This window comes from Pelophylax lessonae (genome assembly GCF_965119305.1).
Source record: "Pelophylax lessonae genome assembly, chromosome: 2".
NCBI classification, from domain to species: Eukaryota; Metazoa; Chordata; class Amphibia; order Anura; family Ranidae; genus Pelophylax; species Pelophylax lessonae.
The window spans coordinates 241417443-241438110 of record NC_138769.1 but is presented as its reverse complement, the minus strand read 5'-3'; the positions used below and the strand labels follow the sequence as shown (position 1 = coordinate 241438110).

Below are 20668 nucleotides of genomic sequence, written 5' to 3'. Positions count from 1 at the left end.
ATAGAGCTGTTCTGTGAAGCCCTCAGATGTTTGTTGGAGAACCTTAGCGAACAAACAGCATCATGAAGGCCAAAGAAAACACACCAGACAGGTCAGGGATAATGTTGTAGAGAAGTTTAAAGCAGGGTTGATTATAAAAAAAATATCCCAAGCTTTGAACATCTCACGGAGCACTGTTCAATCCAACATCCGAAAATGGAAAGAGTATGACACAACTGCAAACCTACCAAGACATGGCCATCCCCCTAAACTGACAGGCTGGACAAGGAGAGCATTTATCAGAGAAGCAGCCAAGAGTTCCATGGTAACTCTGGAGGAGCTGCAGAGATCCACAGCTCAGGTGGGAGAATCTGTGCTCAGGACAACTATTAGTTGTGCACTCCACAAATCTAGCCTTTATGAAAGAGTGGCAAGAAGAAAGCCATTGTTGAAAGAAAGCCATAAGAAGTCCCATTTGCAGTTTGAGAGAAGCCATGTGGGGGACACAGCAAACATGCGAAAGAAGGTGCTCTGGTCAGATGAGGGCAAAATTTACGTTTTTTTGGCCTAAAAAGAAAACGCTATGTGTGGAGAAAAACTAACATTGCACATCACCCTGAACACACCATCCCCACCGTGAAACATGGTGGTGGCAGCATCATGTTATTGGGATGCTTTTCTTCAGCAGGGACAGGGAAGCTGGTCAGAGTTGATGGGAAGAGGGATGGAACCAAATACAGTGCAATCTTAGAAGAAAACCTGTTAGAGTATGCAAAAGACTTGAAACTAGGGCGGAGGTTCACCTTCCAGCAGGACAACGACCCTAAACATACAGCCATAGCTACATTGGAATGGGTTAGATCAAAGCATATTCATGCGTTAGAATGGCCTAGTCAAAATCCAGACCTAAATCCAATTGAGAATCTGTATCAAGTCTTGCAAATTGCTGTTCACAGATGCTCTTCATCCAAATCTGACAGAGCTTGAGCTATTTTCCAAAGAAGAATGGGCAAAAATGTCACTCTCTGGATGTGCAAAGCTAGTAGAGACATCCCCAAAAAGACTTGCAGCTGTAATTGCAGTGAAAGGTGGTTCTACAAAGTATTAACTCAGGGGGGTGAATACAAATGCACGCCACACCTTTCACATATTTATTTGTAAAACATTTTGAAACCCATTTATCATTTTCCTTCCACTTCACAATTATGTGCCATTTTGTGTTGGTCTATAACATAAAATCCCAATAAAATACATTTACGCTTTTGGTTGTAACATGACAAAATGTGGGAAATTTCAAGGGGTATGAATACTTTTTCAAGGCACTGTATATTGATGGATGATGTGATTGACATTGGATATACATCGGCGGACAATATAAAAAAAATAAATAAATAAACGAATAACTTTCTCTATGGTTTTCTGTTGTTTTTTATACTATCTATATTTTTTAGTGAATGATAATTAGGGGTACTATATACCCTTTGCTTATTCACATGGGGTCAGGGGTGGATAATATCTAATTATATCCCAATCAAACATTAAAAAATGGGTTCACCTTCTGGAGTATGTTGCACATTTCACCTAGGTCTGTCCCTGATACCCCTTTGACCCCCCCCCCCCCTTATAACAGTGGGAAGAGGATCTTCATCCCATACCCACTGTTGCTTTTCAAAAACATTGCAGCTGTTTGGGGCTCCACCCACACAGTCACGCCATTTGTTCACAGCAGTCTGTGAATGAATTAACTACAAGCCCCATTTTCCACAGTGGCACCAACGCTGTATCTAGGCCCAGGCCTAGGGCGGCACTTTCCAGGGAGGGCATCACCAAAAGATGCCCCTGGGTCTTATAAGGGTGGACTGGGTCGGGAGTAAAATCTGTCTGGCGCAAAAGCTCCATATCATACATGGGAGGTCAGTGTATATATAATATTTGGGGGTCACTGTATATATAATACAATGGGGGTCAATGTATATATAATACAATGAGGGTCAGTGTGTATATATAATACATGGGGGTCAGTGTGTATATATAATACATGGGGGTCAGTGTATATATAATATATGGGGGGTCAGTGTATATATAATACATGGGGTGGTGGGGAGGCAGTGAATAATAAATGGGGGGTCAGGGGGCCGTCCACCAGTCTGCCTGGCTGCAAGGAGAACTGGGGGCTTCAATAATAATAACAGATGAAGGGGTGTATCTTAAACAGGAAGGGGTGAGACAAATTTAGATGGGGGGCGCCCAATTTTAGTCTTGCTTAGGGCAGCACAAAACCAAAATACACCACTGAGTGGCACAATGAACTGCAATGGGGCTGATGAGTGCATTTGTAGTTAACCGCTTGCCGACTGCTCACAGTATATTTACTGCGGCAGTCAGCCCCTCACAGGCAGAGTGACGTAGGTCTACGTCGCTCGCCTGTGAGGCTCTGAGGAGCGAGCGCGGGCCCGCGGAGGCGCGCTCCCGCGCGGTCACGGACCCCCCCGCGCGTGTGAACAGCGGACCCGATGTCCGCCGGTCACACGGCGATCAGCGGGGGAGAGGGAGAATGTCAGGCAGCTTGTGTAAACAAGCCACCTGTCATTCTCCTCGCTGTAAAAACACTGATCACATGGATCTACTATGTAGATCCGTTGATCAGTGTCCTTACAGCTGCAGCCACAGCCAATCACAGTAGAAAGCACGCCCCTAGGAACACACACAGCCCCTCCCTCCCAAATAAAGTTAACCCCTTCACTACCAGTGTATTTTTACAGTAACAGTGCATATATATAGCACTGATTACTGTAGAAATGTCACTGGTAACCCCAAAAGTGTCAAAAATGTCAGTCAAGGGTCCGATCTGTCCGTCCCAATGTCGCAGTACCGCAAAAAAAATCGCAGATCGCCGCCATTACACGTTAAAAAAAAAAAAACACCAAAAATGACAGAAATCTTTCCCTTTGTTAGTAAACGCGATAACTTTTGCGCAAACCAATCAAAATACGCTTTTTGCGATTTTTTTTACCAAACATAGGTAGCATAAAACAAATTGGCCGAAAATTTTAAAAAATTTTGATTTTTACATTTTTTTTGGGGGAATTTCATATAAAAAAATGTGAAAAATATTGTTATTTTTGCAAAATGTACGCTCTTTTTTTGTTTATAGCGCAAAAAGTAAAAATCGCACGGGTGATCAAATACCACCAAAAGAAAGCTCTGTTTGTGGGAAAAAAAGGACGCCAAATTCGTTTAGATACAGCGTCGCACGACCGCACAATTGTCTGTTAAAGTCACGCAGTGCCGAATCGCAAAATACCCCCTGGTCGTTTAGCAGGAAAATCCTCCGGGGCTTAAGTGGTTAAATGACACTTCCTCCAACTTTCTAACTGTCTGCCCATATGGAGGTACAGGCAGCCAAGCTGGAGGCTGATATTGCACTATGGATCTACTGGTCTACAGGTGCATTGCTTTGCAGGCTCATCATTTAAAATATATATTTTTTTTTAAGGATGAACTTATCCTTTAATCAATATAATTGACACCTTTGACAACCCACAGATGCTATAACTTAAGTCGCACTGATGTTTCTTTGTTGCTATTTCCAACACAACTGACAGGCTGGTGGGTAAATCAACCCCAATAAGTAACAATTGACTTTATGCATTTTGAAATTCACTGAAGATCTGTAACGCTCTTATCCGAGAAAATCAGGTTATCATGATTTGCTTGCAAGTATATGATTCATCTGATCCAACATGTTGCAGCAATTTACAAATCAGCACATAAAGCATTCTTCCATAAATACAACCACTTTGAGGTCACAGCAGAAAATGTTCAAGTAGTTCTGCAGCATGCTTCCAATTTGTTAAGTGCAAATTTTAGAAAGACCCTTCGTTTAAGGTTTAAAAAATCAGACAACCCTTGCTCACAAATAAAACAAGAGAAATATGTAAGTTGCAATGTTTTTTGTAATACATCATGTTTTTGACTAAACATTGCCACCATGTTGTATGTTTTCCAAAGACTTTGCACAGAACTACAGAAGTATGCTTTCTACTTTATGTCTTTTTATTTCCACTGTTTGCGAGTGGTACACAGAAGTAACCTTACCAGTGCTGCAACTGTTTTTTTAACCCTGCTAGTTACATTGTTACATTGTACCTCTTCCGCAGGTGGTTGTAAAAAGCGAGAGCCGATACACACTACTCCTCACTCATCTAGCTCAGGTTCACCATATATAATTCTGTGAAAAAAATAAATTAATTAATAATAAACTTAATATACAGAATATAAATATAAAGTGCAGCTGCAATAAACTCCTGCCCAACAAAAGGTGGGTAAAATGTATGTAAAGAAAAGAGGGGGTATAACAGAATAACCTCCCACGTTTAGTGCGCTTGCAATAATCTATGAATAAATAAATAAATATGTGTATATAGTATCACCTCAAACTTGTACAAACAACCAACTAGGTATAATTATACAAAGGTATTACAACCAACCAATAGAGGTATAAATCCAAAAATAAATAAATAAATATTAAAATAACAAATATTGGGTAGTGTCCACAATCGGTCAATCTATGTGGGATGTAGACCATGCATATAAAAATAAGGTAAGTCCAAGGCTCCCAATGTTACTAATACAAACAGAAAACAGGAAGGAAGCAGTGAAAGTTCATAAGGGGTCACCACAGTGCTCAGGGGCTTTGTCAGGAGGCTCACCAGATATGTTGGATCCCCTCTAACCTTACGGTAGGGGGATCATTCAGGCTTGTAAGAAAGTGGAATTTCAGGAGCAGCGTGAGGACCAGCTATATTGTTTCAAGTCCTGGAAAGAGAAATTCCACTTTCTTACAGGCCTGAATGATCCCCCTACCGTAAGGTTAGAGGGGATCCAACATATCTGGTGAGCCTCCTGACAAACACCCTGAGCACTGTGGTGACCCCTTATGAACTTTCATACCACTGCTTCCTTCCTGTTTTCTGTTTGGATTAGTAACATTGGGAGCCTTGGACTTACCTTATTTTTATAAGCATGGTCTACATCCCACATAGATTGACCGATTGTGGACACTACCCAATATTTGTTATTTTAATATTTATTTATTTATTTATTTTTGGATTTATACCTCTATTGGTTGGTTGTAATACCTTTGTATAATTATACCTAGTTGGTTGTTTGTACAAGTTTGAGGTGATACTATATACACATATTTATTTATTTATAGATTATTGCAAGCGCACTAAACGTGGGAGGTTATTCTATTATACCCCCTCTTTTCTTTACATACATTTTACCCGCCTTTTGTTGGGCAGGAGTTTTTTGCAGCTGCACTTTATATTTATATTTATATACTGTATATTAAGTTTATTATTAATTTATTTATTTATTTTCACAGAATTATATATGGTGCACATATCTATATAATTTTATTTATCACTAAGTATCCATTGGCGCAGGTGAACCCCCTTGTTTATTCACAGTCAGACCCCGTTAACACTGGGGCGACGCTACTTGCCGGGGCGACCTCACAGGTCACGGTGCGCAGCTCGCACCGCGACCTCGGAGCGGCCGGCACAGACTTCATATCATTGAAGTCAATGCAGGTCGCTCCAAAGAAACTCCGGACCCTTTTTCTAAGTCGGAGCGACTTCTGTCGCTCCTATTAGAAAGGGTCCACAGCTTCTCTATGGCAGGCGACCTACGGCGACCTGTCAGGCAACCAGGTCGCCTGACAGGTCGCCCCAGTGTGAACGGGGTCTCACTGTAACCTTGTTATTAAATATAAGTTTACAAATGAATTCAAGTGATTACCTCTAAACATCTAAAAAAAAATGGAGTGATTGTGATAGAATGTATTTTTTATTATTTACAACCCACATATTAATAATACAGTTTGTTAACATGACATATTATATATGGTGTTTTCTTCTTAATTGCCTGATGGTCATCTGTCAGTTATTAAGCTAAAATCGCAAGCATACCCTGAAGGCAAATTTCTGTTTTTTTGTAAGGTCAGTTTGCTCTTTAATTTTTGGGAACAGCTTATTTTACTTCTTCTTCTTACTTCTTCGTTCTTCTAAGAGTCTATGCATTACCTCAATCAACATCGGTGGTGTTCTACAAAGTTCTACAGTCTACTTCAGGAAAAGTCACAAATTTGGTGGATACCCTATACCTACTTCCACTTCTTAGCCTGTACAAGCTATCAAATAAGGGTGGACGTGATTCTCTACTGCCACTAATATTAGCACATCCCAAAATATAGATTTTGAAAATAGCTAGGGACCCCTAGGGAAAACAGTCTGTTAACTACATTTTGAAAAACATTGCTCTACCGCATAAACATTAATGGCCTCTGTGCCCTATAAAATTGTGAACATTTTTTTTTCTTTTTGTGATCGTCCTTAAGCCACAGTAGTCATTGAAATTATCATAATGGTTTTAATGACCTTTATAGTCTACACCAGTGATGGCAAAACTTGGCACCCCAGATGTTTTGGGACTACATTTCCCATGATGCTCCTGTACTCTGTAGTTGAGCATCATGGGAAATTTAGTTCCAAAACATCTGGGGTGCCAAAGTTCGCCATCACTGATTTACACTGTTTACATGTACACTATATTACCAAACGTATTGGGACGCCTGCCTTTACATGTACATGAAATTTAATGGCATCCCAGTCTTAGCCGTAGGGTTCAATATTGAGTTGGCCCACCCTTTGCAGCTATAACAGCTTAATTCTTCTGGGAAGGCTGTCCACAAGGTTTCGGAGTGTGTCTATGGGAATGTTTGACCTTTCTTCCAGATGCACATTTGTCAGGTCAGACACTGATGTTGTACAAGAAGGCCTGGCTTGCAGCCGCTGCTCTAATTCATCCCAAAGGTGTTTTGTCGGGTTGAGGTCAGGACTCTGTGCAGCCCAGTCAAATTTCTCCACCCCAAACTCACTCATCCATGTCTTTATGGACCTTGCTTTGTGCACTGGTCCAATTAATTTGGTGGAGGGGGGATTATGGTGTGGGGTTGCTTTTTAGGGGTTGGGCTTGGCCCTATAGTTCCAGTGAAGGAAACTCTTAAGGTGTCAGCATACCAAGACATTTTGGACAATGTCATGCTCCCAACTTTGTGGGAACAGTTTAGGGATGGCCCCTTCCTGTTCTAACATGATTGCACACCAGTGAACAAAGCAAGGTTTATAACACATTATACCTTTTTAACCTTAATTTTTATTTTTATTTTTAACCTTAAATGTTGTAGGTAAAAGTGTGTTTTTAGTTTTGTACTGTTAACAATGGTTATGCCTGGTGGGACAGCAGCTGCATCAGAGTGGCACAACAGGGATGCCAGCAGTGGAAAAAAATAAAAATACAGCATATTCCAGCAAAAGCTAGTGTTCATGGATGAGAATTGGGAAGTAAAAGTTTAAGCTCTTCTTTTTGTTTTTGTACATCTAATTACCCAAAGCACTGCAAGCTATGTAACTAATGGCATTATATTGTGACAATATCAATTACCAATTGCCCTCTTAGTAAACAATGATGATCGGTAAGGCCACTGACAGAGGAAACTTTGTAATAAACTGTAGTGAACACTGCCAATTAACAAAAGAACTGCAACTGTAAAGTTGATGACATAGTAGCCCCCGATGCATGATGTCACTGTGAAGCACTGTAATTGCTGTACATGACTGTAAACAGAGGATCTATTTATCTTTTGCTACTGCACCTAAAGAAACAATTAAGGCCCCTTTCACACTAGTGCGACTTGTCGCAGGATTTTGGACGCAAAATCGCATGACAAGTCGTTTTCCATTACTTTCAATGAGCCCCATTCATATCTGTGCGTTTTGAAGTCGCACCGACTTCAAAGTAGTTCCTGCACTACTTTGGCACGATTTTAATGCGCTTTGAGCTATAAAGCCATAGCAATTGCTTTCAAAATCGCGTCAAAAATCGTGGTAAAATCGCGTCACATAAGTGTGAAAGGGGCCTTAAGAAACTATTATTAATCTAGGTCTTTTTTTCCAAAGTTACATGAAAATGCCACAGTAATAAGCCCCAGTGAATGTATAATATAATGCTTTACTTGACATTGTTTTCATATTTTCAGTTTGTCCTTACTGTATTATTATTTTTAATTATTAATATTACTACTATTTTGATTGACTTTTCTCATCTTATCTTGGGTACAAATAAAGCTGGGTCAAACAGACGCATTGTAATGATTTTTAGAAAGCATAAGCAGTAAACATGAAAATCAAAGAACATACAGTATAGTACAATCCAAATAAAATTCTAACCCCCAAGTTTTGTGGATGAACAATACAATAATTCATATTAACACAGAATCTTACAAACAGCAACATATGGAAAAATAATTAAAGCTCTCATGCAAGATAACAGTATGTTTTGCTGTAACTTAGATCTATTTATGTTATATAAGATATATTATATCATCATTTTTAAAAATATAACCATATGTGTTTGCTTCTCTTCTATAGGTACATTGGTGCACTTGGAGCACGCGTAATATGTAATAACATTCCAGGACTTGTGACCAAGCAGAGGCAACTCTGTCAAAAGCACCCTGACATAATGCAAGCCATTGGTGAGGGAGCCAAGGAGTGGATTAGAGAGTGCCAGCATCAGTTCAGACATCATCGCTGGAATTGCAGCACCCTGGACAGAGACCACACAGTCTTTGGGAGAGTCATGCTAAGAAGTATGTTGTTCTGAAAAATAAACCCACATAAGTGACCGTTAAAAAACTCTGCTAAAAGCTTTAATGTCATATAGTGTTGACTACCATTTTGTTGCTTTAATCAAGTTAATATATATATTTAATTTAATACAAAGCAATACATTTTATTATATCAAATCTACATATACAGTATATAGTGTATACACTACTGTGCAAAAGTTTTAGGCAGGTGTGAAAAAATGCTATAAATTAAGAATGCTTTCAGAAATAGAAGTGTTATTAGCTTGTTTTAATTAATTACCAAAATTGAAAGTTATGGAACAGAAGAAAATCAAAATCAACTCAATATTATATGACCACCCCTTGCCTTCAAAACAGCATCAATTCTTGTAGGTACACTTGCACACAGTTTTTGAAGGCACTCGGCAAGCAGGTTGTTCCAAACATCTTGGAAAACTAACCGCAGATCTCCTGTGGATGTTGACTGCCTCAAATTCTTCTGGCTCTTCGCATAATTCCATACAGACTCGATGATGTTGAGATCAGAGCTCTGTAGGGCCCAAACAGTGGCGGTTTTAGGCATGGGCGAACGGGGCAGCCGCCCGGGGTGGCATTTTTTCATGACACGTGGGGGGTGGCATGACAGTGTTCCCCAACCCCGGGCCGCGGACCGGTATCGGTCCGTGGATCAAATGGAACCGGGCCGGCCGGCCGCCCGAGGAGCTTTGAATAATTTCACTGTGGAGGCCGAGCCGAGGCGCAGAGCATTGCTCCCCCCCGAGCCCGCCCATTGTGTGACAATAGCGAATGAAAATTCACTATTGTCACACTGATCCTCCTCCTGGCCAATCAGGGAGCAGGTCCTCCCGCTTCCTGATTGGCCGAAAGGCAAACCCCACGCCATTGGCTGAGGAGGAGGCGCCGCGGGAGGACTGAGGAGACGCGGGGAATCCGGGGACTGAACTGAACAGAAGTGAGGTAAGTGCACGGACGGGTCTCGCGGGGGGAACGCTGGCGCTCTGCATTGAAAGGTGGCACGTGGGCATCTCTACATTGAAAAGGGGAAATGCTGTGGCACTCTGCATTTATTGGGGGCATTGCTGTGGCACTCTGCATTTATTGGGGGCAATGCTGTGGCACTCTGCATTTATTGGGGGCAATGCTGTGGCACTCTGCATTTATTGTTATGTTGTCATGTTATTTTTTTTGGGGGGGGGGCGCTGGGAGGGAGTCTTGCCCGGGGAGCAATTTAATGTAGAACCGCCACTGGGCCCAAACTATCACTTCCAGGACTCCTTGTTTTTCTATACGCTGAAGACAGTTCTTGATAGCAGGGCTGTATGTATGGGGTCATTGTCCTGCTGCAGAATACATTTGGGGCCAATCACATGCCTCCCTGATGGTATTGCATGATGGATAAATATCTGCCTGTATTTCTCAGAATTGAGGACATCATTGCCCCTGACCGAATCTCCAGTGACATTTGCAGAAATGCCAATGCTTCACTCTTGCCTGCAGACTCATTATTGTGCCACTCTCCAGCACTTCAGCACACAAACTGTCTCCTGCTACAGCCAAATATTTCACATTTTGGCTCATCAGTCTAGAGCACCTGCTGCCATTTTGTGCACCCCAGTTTTTATGCATAGTTGAGTAGCCTTGTATCCACATCAGAGGTATGGCTTTTTGGCAGCAATTCTTCCATGAAAGCCACTTCTGGTCAGACTTCTCCAGACAGTAGATGGGTGAACCTGGGTTCCACTGGTTTTTGCCAGTTCTGTGCTGATGGCACTGCTGGACATCTTCATATTTCAAAGAGTAAGCATGATGTGTCTTTCATCTGCTATGTTAATTGTCTTTGTGCTTCTTCAAAAGAGCTTGAACAGCACATCTCCATAGTATACATTGTATGAATACATCTTTTGACCTGTGTAAAAAAAAATATATTATGCTGTAAGTATATGCCTTGGGAGAACGTTACATAGAAAGTCTGTCTTTCTCTGATGCCCCAAGTTTTCCTAGAATGCTGGCTTCCTATAGACAATGATCAGCAGTCCAGTACCAAACTTTTTTGATTGTATATGTACAGTATGCATTTAGTGTGACCATATGAATGTAAGGATCCCTCTCAGTGGTTTGTAGTTTGTGCCATGTTGACTCTAGACCTGTCCTACTTCTTCTTGGATGACACAGTCACCTGCCTGTTGTTTAGAGATATTCTCTCAAATTGTGTCACACTTCATGGCCAGAAGCCCACTTTCTCACATTCCCGGTCTAAGAACTTTTACAAAGTCCAAAAGGCTTGTCAATGTTTTACTGCATAAAGTCACTACAGCACAATTATTATGGTCACAGGCACTTTTCAGTACATTTAGCAGCCCGTGATTCACTGACAGAAGTCCACAGTGCAGAACACTTCCCTCGTCCCCATGACTTTTCATGCAGTGGTCCCACAATTGCAGAGCACATCAATATCTCACAAAACATTTACTGCCATCTTTCCTAGATGTTACAGTCTCTTATCACAGGTGTAACTCATCCAGGGTGTACCTCCCTCTCACACAAGGGAGATCCTCCACAGGCCTAGAAGCCGCTCTAAAGCCATGGAACCTGCTAGGTGAGCGTCAAGGCAGTCAAGGATTCTCAGTCTGCTTCCTAGTGTCCTCACTCACCACCTTGACAGTTTAGCCCTCCAGAGGGCTCTCTATTGCAGATCCAGCACAGAACTACATCTTTGGTGACCAGGAGTGTCCTGCTCCCATACCCCAAGTACACTGGGCCCCATCCACAGCTGGCATATAAAGGGCTCCCATCACTATGTGAGGGGCAACATTTAAAAGACCTAACATCTGCCAACATGTATCCCAACATTTATAAGCAATGCAGAAGTTTTGAGCATTGTATATGATGATCAGGTTGTGTATACATTACATAAAAATAACGCATTTTGGGTTTAATGACAAATGTAACCGCTTTCTGCCAAATCCATTACCTACAGTTTTGTGTCTGTTGGCTCTGTGAAATATAGTTACAGAATGGTCAGTATAAAAAGGTACAGAACTCTCCACCATTTTGTATATGGTGGTCTGAAATTGTTTACCCCTTTTTTTTTTTTGGTGGTGATTTTTCTTAAGTATTTCTTTATTTCACCCCCACACTGTGGCTAAGTATAATATCATGCTGAGTTGTATTTTAAGGCAACAACACACGTTGAATCATAGCAGTAGAATTAATTGCTATTAAATTATATTTAAAAATACAGTCAGGTCCATAAATATTGGGACATCAACACAATTCTAATCTTTTTGGCTCTATATACCACCACAATGGATTAGAAATGAAACAAACAAAATGTGCTTTAACTGCAGACTGGCAGCTTTAATTTGAGGGTATTTACATCCACATCAGGTGAACGGTGTAGGAATTACAACAGTTTGTTTATGTGTCTCACACCTTTTAAGGGACCAAAAGTAATGGGACAGATTAACAATCATAAATCAAGCTTTCACTTTTTAATACTTGGTTGCAAATCCTTTGCAGTCAATTACAGCCTGAAGTCTGGAACGCATAGACATCACCAGACGCTGGGTTTCATCCCTGGTGATGCTCTGCCAGGCCTCTACTGCAACTGTCTTCAGTTCCTGCTTGTTCTTTGGGCATTTTCCCTTCAGTTTTGTCTTCAGCAAGTGAAATGCATAGTCATTCGGATTCAGGTCAGGTGATTGACTTGGCCATTGCATAACATTCCACTTCTTTCCCTTAAAAAACTCTTTGGTTGCTTTCGCAGTATGTTTCGGGTCATTGTAAATCTGCACTGTGAAGCGCCGTCTAATGAGTTCTGAAGCATTTGGCTGAATATGAGCAGATAATATTGCCCGAAACACTTCAGAATTCATCCTGCTGCTTTTGTCAGCAGTTACATCATCAATAAATACAAGAGAACCAGTTCCATTGGCAACCATACATGCCCACGCCATGACACTATCACCACCATGCTTCACTGGTGAGGTGGTATGCTTTGGATCATGAGCAGTTCCTTTCCTTCTCCATACTCTTCTCTTCCCATCACTCTGGTACAAGTTGATCTTGGTCTCATCTGTCCACAGGATGTTGTTCCAGAACAGGCATTTGATACAGTTCCCCACAAGCACTTCATTTATAAAATAAGGTCTGCAGGCATCAACCGCAAGGTTTGCTCTTGGATATGGAACTGGCTAAAAGGGCGTGTCCAAAGGGTGGTAATAAATAACGCATACTCAGACTGGTCTGAGGTGGTAAGTGGGGTCCCCCAAGGCTAAGTCCTGGAACCAACCTTGTTCAATTTATTCATAAACAGCATTGAGGACGGGATCAGTAGTTCTATATCAGTTTTTGCAGATGACACAAAATTGGGCAGGGCAATAACTGCACAGCATGAAGCAGATATCCTACAGAATGACCTGAACAAAATAACAAAGTGGGCACCGACATGGCAAATGAGGTTTAATGTGGAGAAGTGTAAGGTTTTGCACTTGGGGACTAAAAACATAAAAGCACAAAACACTTTAGGGGGGGGGGGGCTTTGGGGAATCAAAAATGGAGAAAGATCTGGGAGTCTTGGTAGAGAATAGACTAGGCAACAGCATGCAATTTCAAGCGGCAGCTGCCAAAGCCGGCAGAATATTAGCATGCATAAAGAAAGGGATGTATTCCAGAGATAAAACTATAATCCTTCCACTTTATAAAACTCTGTTCCGACCACATCTGGAGTATTCTGTACAGTTCTGGTCGCCAGTCCTCAGGAGGGATGTATTGGAGCTGGAGAGAGTCCAGAGAAGGGCAACTAAACTGATTAGGGGATTGGAGGACCTTGATTATGAAGAGCGTCTACATCGCTTGATTTATTCTCCCTGGAGAAGAGACGCCTGAGAGGGGACATGATAACAATTTATAAATATCTCAATGGTGATCTCAGCATAGAAAAAAGCTATTCAGTCAAAAGGATTGCATGAGGACTCGAGGGCATACAATGCGATTAGAGGAGAAGTGTTTTAACCTCAGGCAACGTGGGGGGTTCTTTACTGTTAGGGCTACAAGATTGTGGAACACCTCTACCACAAGAGGTGGTTTCTGTGGGAAGTAGGGTGGCTTTCAAAAGACTCTTAGACATACATCTCAAGGATCAGAACATTCAGAGGTATGAGAGATGATTACCTCCACACACATCTACACAGGTTGAACTGAATGGACTATTGTCTTTATTCAACCTCACCTACTATGTAACTATGTAACTGTGAAGGCTTTTTTAGATGTTGTTTGGCAAACTCTAATCTGGCCTTTCTGTCTGGAGAGTGTTCTTGATCTGGCCAACTGTTGTGAAGGGGGTTTTCTTCACCAGGGAAAGAATTCTTCGGTCATCCACCACAGTTGTTTTCCGTGGTCTTCCGGGTCTTTTGGTGTTGCTGAGCTCACCGGTGCGTTCTTTTTGAGGATGTTCCAAACAGTTGATGTGGCCACACCTAATGTTTTTGCTATATCTCCGATGGGTTTGTTTTGTTTTTTCAGCCTAATGATGGCTTGCTTCACTGATAGTGACAGCTCTTTGGATCTCATATTGAGAGTTGACAGCAAAAGATTCCAAATGCAAATAGCACACTTGAAATGAACTCTGGACCTTTTATCTGCTCCTTGTAAATGGGATAATGAGGGAATAACACACACCTGGCCATGGAACAGCTGAGCAGCCAATTGTCCCATTACATTTGGTCCCTTAAAAAGTGGGAGGCACATATACAAACTGTTGTAATTCCTACACCTTTCACCTGATTTGGATGTAAATACCCTCAAATTAAAGCTGAAATTCTGCAGTTAAAGCACATTTTGTTTGTTTCATTTCAAATCCATTGTGGTGGTGTATAGAGCCAAAAAGATTAGAATTGTGTTGATGTCCCAATATTTATGGACCTGACTGTATATTGCAGCTATATTGCATATAGCCCAATAGACAAATTTAATTAACCAGTTACAGTATTTGAATCCTGGAAAAATTGTATATCAATGTCTAATATATAAATTAGAGATACTGTAGATTTACATTGTTTAGCAAGGTGTATGTCTCTTGGTAGGTCAAAGAATAATGTTCATAGCCCACCTTAAGTTTCTTTATCATGAGTCGTGCTACAAATATAATGTATCCTGGCTAATAAAGAGAGCAAACATTATTTAAAGAAGTCTGTGGTACTAGGGGTTTAACAGGAAAACACAATTGCACAAGCTGGTAAGTCCCAAATATTCAAAATGTGAAAGGGTAACTCCACTTTTGTGAAAAATATAGCAATAAATAAATAAACAAAATATTATGGCATTTACAATTCCTAAACAAGCTACTTTGTAACTTAATATGATTAAAAATTACCTTTTCTTTTTAACCTGCTTTACTGCAATTTTCTGCAAAATTCAGTGCAATCTGGCAACTTGGAGTCATTCTGTACATAGTTGGTACAGAGCACCACACACCTCCAAAATGTAATTTCCTGCTTGTGTGAAGACCTCTGCACTAAGATACAAGTCAGGTTTAAAGCGGTAGTAAAGCACGCTTTTTTTTTAACTCTGCAAGACAATGGTATAACATGCTAATGTACATCGCATACTAGCACATAATGAAATATTTATCTTAGAACTAAGCCCCCAGCAGCAAGCTGTCACCCCTGACAGGGCTTCCATCATCACCTAGTCTTCCTTCCAAGTTCATGTGCTCTGGCCGTCTGATTGGCCGAGCCACGATGACGTCACTCCCGCGCATGCATGTAGGAGTCACGGAGCTCTGAAGGGACAGCTCGGGTTTGCCGTCCCTTCAGAGCGCATGGGTCGGTGACATCACCGGCTGCATGTAGTGTGAATATCTCCTAAACTGTGTAAAAAATTATGTCAGGCAGTTGAAAATTGCCCTAATAAAGACGGTGTCACATCCCTAAAGGATATGAAGAGTGAAAATTGCTGGTGGGGTTTTATAGGCACCAAAGAAAAAAAATATATAACCATGTAAAATATGAGAAGTTTTCTATGCATCAAGTAAAAGACAGAAAAAGACTTAGGCCCCTTTCATACGGGCGTTCCGTATGTCCGTATATCATCCCATCCGTTTGCGGGTGATATAATGCATGTCAATGGGATTGCGGATGTAAGTGGATGACCATCCGCTGACATCCGATTTGCGTCCTTTCAGTTCTGTTCCATTTTTTGTAACGGAACAGAACCCTATTTTTTCTTCCGTTTAAAAAACGGAAAGGACGCAAAATCGGATGTCAGCGGTGTCATCCGCTGACATCCGCAATCCAATAGACATGCATTATGTCCGTATATAATCCACAAACGGATGGGATGGTATGTGGACATATGGACCGGATGACACAAATGTCATCCGTGTCCGTGAAAAAAAAAAAAGTGCCGGAGCAGATCGCAATACGGTCCGCTCCGTGTGAAAGGGGCCTTAAAAACATAGATCTCTGTACAACTTCAAACACATATGTGAATACAGAATACCCCAAGGATCACTTAAAAGATGCTAGATGTAGGGTGTTTTTTGTGTGCACAGTTTTGTAATTATATTTGTATATCACTGTGTTAATACATTGATCTCTTGTAGAATCTGCCCCTTTTGTATTATCCCTGAAGAAGACAATGAATGTCGAAACGCGTTGGGGTACTTTTGGGATACACACAAAAAACACCCCCAATCTAGCATCTTTTATGTGATCCTTGAAGTATTCTGTATTCACATATGTGATTGAAGTTGTACAAGAGGTCTATGTTTTTAAGTCTTTTTCGGTCGTGATATATAATAAACTTCTCATATTTACATGGTTATATATATTTTTTTCTTTGGTGCCTATAAAAAAGTATTGTTCTGTCTTGTACTTGTTGTATATAAACTTCTCATATTTTGCATTGTTATTTATTTCTTTCCTTTGGTGCCTGCACGTTTCGGAGATATTCACTGTACCTACAGGTAAGCCTTATTATAAAAAAAGAGTTTACTACCACTTTAAGGCATCCTCTGCAACAAAAATTACATTGTTGGTAAGATACTCCCTAAGTGTTAATAATTTCTATAGAGATGCAAACACTGCCACTCTCTTAACAGAACAATCACAGTGCATGAGCTGAATCAAACAAATTAGTCAGCCTCATTCAGAACCACTATGCATGGGATATTAACTGCTTGCTGACCAGCCGTCGTAGTTTTACTGCGGCAGGTCGCCTCTGTCCCGTGAAACAGCATACCTGTACGTCGCTTCCCGGGACCGCTAGCGGGGGCGCGCGCACATTGGCCACAGGGGGAGCCAATCAGCGGGTTCGGTGGCTGCAATTGCCGCCGGGCACCTGCAATCGCTCCCCCCTGGAGACAGAACAGTGGTCTGCCATTGTAAACATTTGCAGGCTGCTGTTCTGTCAGTTATGAACACAGGGATCCAGGATCCAGGATGGCATAAGGGAAGAAATACCCAACATAGTGTAATTCTGACAATTTATTTAAACAAGCAAGCATAAAAATGGCCTCTTACATGAATCCAAGGCTTTGTACAGCATAGACCAGTGCTCTGGCAGGGACAGCGAGACTGACTCGGTCCTAGTCGGTCTCTTCCGTATCAGCGGGTGACGTCAGACGCTTCCTCCTCCCTTGCTTGTTTAAATAAATTGTCAGAATTACACTATGTTGGGTATTTCTTCCCTTATGCCATCCTGGATACCGGAGTGAAGTACACAGGAGTGTTATGCATGTATGAGACTTGGAGGTGTCTAAGCATACTCGGGGGATGATTTAATTGCCGGTATTTGATGCATAGAAGGAGCTATTTAGAGGCTGGAGTTTTTGCTGTATGCCCATGAGATGTGTTTGCAGTGCCTGTATCTAAGAGAATTGAGGTGAGAGGCCACTTTGGAAGGTGGAGGGTGTGTGTCACTTCTATCTGCACCTGGCTCCTCTGGATTCTTTCATCGGGATTTATTGCACTGATTATGGACTACTACTCCTAGACCTCCTTATCATACTGTTTTAGGACTCTTTTAGCGCTGCACTGTCTATATATTTTACTTTGTCTGTTTGAGATTTTGTAACTGAACCTTGTAGTGTCCAGTTGCTTTTAGTTAGGTTTGAGCGCTGATATTTTTCTCTATTTTTGAATCTTTCATAGCAGAATGTAAAAAAATATTGGGTTTTTTTTCTCAGAATTGTTGCTCTTTTTTTGTTTTTAGTGCAAACAAAAAAGATTGCAGAGGTGCTCAAATACCACCAAAGAAAGCTCTATTTGTGGGAAAAAAAAGGACATTCATTTCATTTGGGTACAGCATCGCACGGCTGCGCAATTGTCAGTTAAAGTAACGCAAAAATGGCCTGGTCATTAGGGGGTAAAACCTTCTGGTCCACAAGTGGTTAACTAATAAATAGCTATTCTTTCAGGGCAGAAACAGGTAGGAAAAAAGTTTTTTAAAAATCTGACAAAATACATTGATCACCCGGAGGGGATTGTTTTTTTTTTTTCCTCAACAGAAGTGGAGTTACTCTTTAAGGAAGGCAGCATGTTAGCAAGTAGCATTAAGATGTGAAATCCCACCAAGACAGCATATCTCTTGGATACATGTGCATCCAAACAAAGAACTATATGGATGAAATGTATGTAGACTTAAGAACGCATTTGTTATTATAAAAAATGTGCTGTTTACTGCCAGAAAGACGTAAGAAAGTAAAACGTCAGGCAAACAGCTAAATACACAGTTCAAGCACTTCCGATGCCTGGATTGTTTACAATGCACAATTCGGTGCAGGCTGTCACTGATTGTGTGCAGACAAGATCCCATTTAGATTTCACAAGGCTTCCCCGGCAGCTGGTGACATCAGGACTGGAAGTGGGAGCTGATGAGACTAACGGCGCAGAAAGCCTCTGACAATCCCAGACTTTTAGAAGGTGGGAAAAAAAAAGAAAACTACCAGCAACCGCTCAGCACCTACATTAAACAGATATGATGAATCTGAGCCCTGCATATTCTGGTGGCAGGATAAAATACAGTAAAACACTTGTTCACACTACCCACAAAGATAAATTATCCATGTTCCTATGTGTTCTGGATTTGGGAGGATGAGGGGGTACCTTGTGTTTGACAATGCACGCCACTGTTTTGTTTTTTTTTAACTTTGGAGTTTATTTACTTAACCACTTTACCACCGGAGGATTTTGCTGTTTTACGTCCAGGCCACTTTTTGCGATTCAGCACTGTGCGACTTTAACGAACAATTGCGCGGTCGTGCAACGCTGTACCTAAATGAATTTGACGTCCTTTTTTTCCCACAAACAGAGCTTTCTTTTGGTGGTATTTGATCACCTGTGCAATTTTTTGATCATGCGCTATAAACAAAAAAAGAGCGTCAATTTTGCAAAAATAACAATATTTTTCACATTTTTTTATTTGAAATTCCCCAAAAAAAATGTAAAAATCAAAATTTCAAAATTTTTTAACATTGTCTGCCAATTTGTTTTATGCTACATATGTTTGGTAAAAAAAAATCGCAAAAAGCGTATTTTTATTGGTTTGCACAACTAACAAAGGGAAAGATTTTTGTCATTTTTGTTGTTTTTTTTTTAACGCGTAATGGCGGCGATCTGCGATTTTTTTTGCGGTACTGCGACATTGCAGCGGACAGATCGGACCCTTGACTGACATTTTTGACACTTTTGGGGTTACCAGTGACATTTCTACAGTAATCAGTGCTATACATATGTACTGTTACTGTAAAAATACACTGGTAGTGAAGGGGTTAACTTTATTGGAGAGGGAGGGGCTGTGTGTGTCCCTAGGGGCGTGATTCTTACTGTGATTGGCTGTGGCTTGTGCTGTAGGAACACTGATCAACGGTCCTACATTGTAGAACCGTGTGATCAGTGTTTCTTCCCCCGGGGAGAATGACAGGTGGCTCGTTTACATAAGCCACCTGACTTTCTCCCTCTCCCCCGACGATCGCCGAGTGACCGGAGGACATCGGGTCTGCCGGTCACACGCGCGGGGGAGTCCGTGACCGCGCGGGAGAGGGAGCGTGCCTCCGGCGGCGCGCGGGAGCTCCCCAGAGCCTCACAGGCTAGAGACGTAGACCTACGTCGCTCTGCCTGTGAGGGGCTGACTGCCGCAGTAAATATACTGTGAGCAGTCGGCAAGCGGTTAATTGAACGAGCTGAAGCTGATCAGACAGTGCTGACAGCCCACCACCTTCATAACCATTCACAGGAAAGTTCAGTGTTGTGCTGTTTCTCCTCCCCTAGCTCTCTAAGCTCCTTATGCAGTTAAAAACGGAGGGTATGTGATTATAAAAAATGTGGTTAACTTTTTTTTTTTTTATACCTCTAAACAAATGTTTTGCCTTTGATTTCTGGGTCCACATATACTTTTTACCACCCTCTAGTGTGCTAGATGTAGATTGTTTTTAGAGTAAGCTGTAGTGTAGGTAGATTTGGCTTGGCTGAGAGCCAGGCCTGGGTTGAATCTGGGTCAGGGCTGAGTGACTCAGGGAGGCTGGATGACTCAGCAAGCAGCTTCTGTGGTGACTCCCCCTGCTTTTTGGAACCTTAAAGAAGCTTCCAGAAATAGTGGGTGAAGTCTAAGAGGAGCTGCTTGAAGTATTGATGAGGGCCCCAGCCAATCCTCAGCAAAATGGGATGGCAGGGTGCAGACCACCTCATAAATACTCATGACTCATGCCAGCTCAGGTGGAAGATAGAGATGGAGTGCTGAGGAGGCTGTCGGTGGACCTTGAGGGTGCCCCCTAGCCTGGGGGGGGGGGGTGACCTCAGGCCAGAGGTTTGGGTGCTGGAGGGACCCCCTACAACACATGGAGGAGATCTTCCTGGAGGCACAGGAACAAGGAAAGGACAGCGGGAGCAGGTCAGCACATCCAGGAGTTCTCCTGAGAAGTCAGACTGGTGAGTTATCATGGGATGAGATAGGCTAGTGTCTTTGGCAAACGTG

General features: G+C 41.7%; 1 protein-coding gene across 1 annotated transcript in view; it reads left to right on the top strand.

Moving 5' to 3' along the window:
* Positions 1 to 20668, top strand: part of WNT2B (Wnt family member 2B) — a 174872-nt gene that overhangs the window by 83848 nt on the left and 70356 nt on the right. Inside the window, exon 2 of the mRNA XM_082248429.1 lies at positions 8475 to 8695. Coding sequence (XP_082104555.1) covers positions 8475 to 8695 — 221 coding nt within the window. The remainder of the gene's footprint in view (positions 1 to 8474; positions 8696 to 20668) is intronic.